Source organism: Protobothrops mucrosquamatus, unplaced genomic scaffold (genome assembly GCF_001527695.2).
Source record: "Protobothrops mucrosquamatus isolate PMUCROS unplaced genomic scaffold, P.Mucros_1.0 scaffold16408, whole genome shotgun sequence".
NCBI lineage: Eukaryota > Metazoa > Chordata > Lepidosauria > Squamata > Viperidae > Protobothrops > Protobothrops mucrosquamatus.
Genome location: NW_015402173.1, coordinates 999 through 4,031, shown reverse-complemented (window position 1 = coordinate 4,031; position 3,033 = coordinate 999). Strand labels below are relative to the sequence as shown.

The following is a 3,033-nucleotide window of genomic DNA, read 5'->3' as shown; positions in this document are numbered from 1 at the left end:
CCCCCAGCTGTGAATGCCACTCCCCTGATGGCATTCTTTCTCTTAAAAGAAGTGTTGGGTGTGATAAAGGTTGTAGTCCAGGCTTTGGAGAGCCACAAAAGACACAACAGCCATTGTCTGGCTTTAAAAATCATGGGTATTTCACTATGAAGAACTAACTGCAACAGGTAGCTTGTATTGTTGGACTGATATTTTTTTTCTCCTCCATTATTGCACAGTTCCGGCTTCTTTGCTGCAGCTAGTTTCATGTCCTATCAACAGTGTGAGTTCAACTTTGGAGCAAAGCCTTTCAGATATCCGCCCTCTGCGAAATTTAACACCTTTAACGATTATGCGTTCCTGACAGCGGAAGAGAAAATCATTTTGCCAAGGTAACGCGCGTGGATCTGGAAAGCTGGGGATACGCCTTTGCGCTCTGCATCTTGCCTTTGTTTGCAGAGAGTAAATGATTGTCTTCCTTCGGTGAGGAGTTAGTGGGCTGCTTACCTTGGTGTGGATGTGACTGCCTCATCAGTTATGTGTAGATTTTTCACCTCCTGCTGTTTAATCCTCAGACATAGACGCCTGGCCTTGTTAAAGCAAGTGAGCATTCGAGAAAATTGCTGTACGCTTTGCTGCGACGAGATAGCTGACACAGAACTCAGGCCTTGTGGACACAGGTACCTCAAGAGACAGCGACGTTTGATCAGGGTTTCTTCTCATTTCAGCCCCAATCTCCCCCCCCCCTCCATCCATTGCCCTTGGCTGAGTGAACAGCTGCCGAGCACATCTGGTCTAGATACATCGATACATTGTGATTTATGACCCCAATTTAGCCCCACATTTCTCTCGCTAAACAAGTCAGTTGTTAAATGAGTTTTGCCCCGTTTTATGACCTTTCTTGCCACAGTTGTTAACCGAAACGGCTTAACAGTTAAATGAACTGTGCCAGTTGTTAAGTGAATTTGGCTTCCCCCGTTGACTTTGCTTGTGAGAAGGTTGCAAAAGGTAGTCTCACCTGATCCCGGGACACTGCAACTGTCATGAATACCTGCCAGTTGCCAAGCGGCTGAATTTTGATCATGTGACTGAGGAGATGCTACAACCGGTCACAAGAGTGGAAATTGGTCCTAAGTCGCTTTTTTTCCAATGCTGTTGTAATTTTGAATGGTCATAAATGAACGGGTGTTAAGTCAAGGACTACCTGCACCCCCCCCCCAAGCAATTTTCAGCATTGTGTCCAAATCAACACTGTGGTAGACAGGACGTTGTGTTGCAAACCCTGCCTGTGCCTCAGTGACGGGTCTTGCCTCACACCACTCCGATCACCATCTTGCTGACACGCAGCTTTACCGTGCAAGCGAGGAAGGTGGTTTTTGTGTGCTGCTTTCCTGTTAAGGTCTTGCCAGCTGTTGACTAACCTGTTGGGAGCTGTTCTCATTTTTGGAGAGAGACGTCATGTGGGTGACTCACCCCACCCACAGCCTGAGAAGACCTGATTCCTTCTCTTCCTCAGGGCTCTATCCCATTTATTGATTGATTTATGTAGCCGCCCATCTCACCAAAGGCACCAGAGTTAAACCAAGGATTATAACCCCTCCCTCTAGCAAATTCAAATATAAAAACCATAATGTAGATATCCGAAAAAAACAAAATGGAGGGAGAATAAAATGGATCCCTCAGCAATGGAGTCATCAAGAGGGAGCCTCCAGCTGTTCGTTTCCCCATTCCCCATTATCCCCGGATTAGATCTGCTAAGAGGAAGTAAATGTTGCTTGCTTAAAATCTGTGCCAGTGTTTCTCAACGTTGGCAACGTTTAAGATAGATGGACTTCAACTCCCAGAAGTCCCCAGACAGCTGTGCTGTCTAGAGAATTTGGGGAGTTGAAGTCCCATCTATCTTAACGTTGCCAACGTTAAGAATCCCTGATCTGTGCATTCCCACTTCCACATGATAAGTCCCTGCCCTAGAATGCGCCGTAGTTCCTTAGTTCCTTCCAAATATTTCCTGCAAGGTGGAGGTGCAGAAGCCAGACCCACAATAACCCTCAATGTATTTTGCCCCGTTTTAACCCTTAAGGTTGCTCGCCTTAGTAACCTCTCGCGTTCTTGCCTCTTTTAGCGATCTGTGCATGGAATGTGCCTTGCAACTGGAAACCTGCCCTTTGTGTCGGCAAGAAATTCAGACCCGCGTCCGACAGATCGCTCACATTTCATGACACGGGGAGAAAAGTCTCTTGGGGATTTGCCTCCGGACCATTCCATCCAGCGTCAGAAGAAAGGCAGCTCAAAACGAACTCCATCTCGCCTCCCCCCTTTCCCACCCCCCACCCCCCCGGCCGAAGCCCAGCCTCATCATCCCCCTAAGGACCAGAGATGGAAGCCTGTTGGATTGTGGCCCTGTCTCATCATCGCGAGATGCTTTTGTTTAGCAGTCGTGAAAGTTGGTGGTGAAAGCTGACTTAACCGTTTAATTTATCCTCATTCAAGACTGCTAGGGAAGCCGCCTTCATTCCTTCCTCTGGTTAATTTTTGCCTCTCCTTCTCAACTCCTTCCACTTAACACACTGAAGACTTTGCACTGGAAACATTAAATGCATAATCTCCTAAAACGGGGATGTAGCTGTTTCCCAAAGCCTTTGTTTTGGCAGCCATTATGCATTTTTTTTATTATTATTACTTTGTCACTGTAGTTTCCTGCTGGTCAGAGTACAACCCCTCTCTCTCTATTTTGGACTGTTTAGCATGGAAATGTTAAAAGAGACTTGAAATCTACATGAAGAAACTGATTTTTGAGGAAAATTGGTTATTTTCATTCGTAATATTTCTAATTCCTTCAATTTCAGTACCTGCAATTTTGTGAAAAAGAAAAAACTAATTTTCAGGAGGAATTCTTATAAATGCAGCCACAGACTGGAGATAGTTTGATATTCTAGGTATTTTAAGGTACCATTGATCATTGCTTTTTTTAAAAAACAACAACAACCCCAATATGTTCTTGCAAGTTCTGTACATTTTGAAAATACTGAGCTATGGATCTTAAGATCTGGGAAG

General features: G+C 45.1%; 1 protein-coding gene across 1 annotated transcript; it reads left to right on the top strand.

Annotated features, from left to right (window-relative positions):
- Nucleotides 1–218: 218 nt before the first annotated feature.
- Nucleotides 219–2,240, top strand: LOC107301763 (RING finger and SPRY domain-containing protein 1-like; the record flags this gene model as incomplete). Its single annotated transcript, XM_015830948.1, has 3 exons — nt 219–371; nt 555–659; nt 2,102–2,240. Coding segments are annotated over 3 exons (355 nt in total), but the record flags the coding sequence as incomplete, so codon positions are not given.
- Nucleotides 2,241–3,033: the final 793 nt, after the last annotated feature.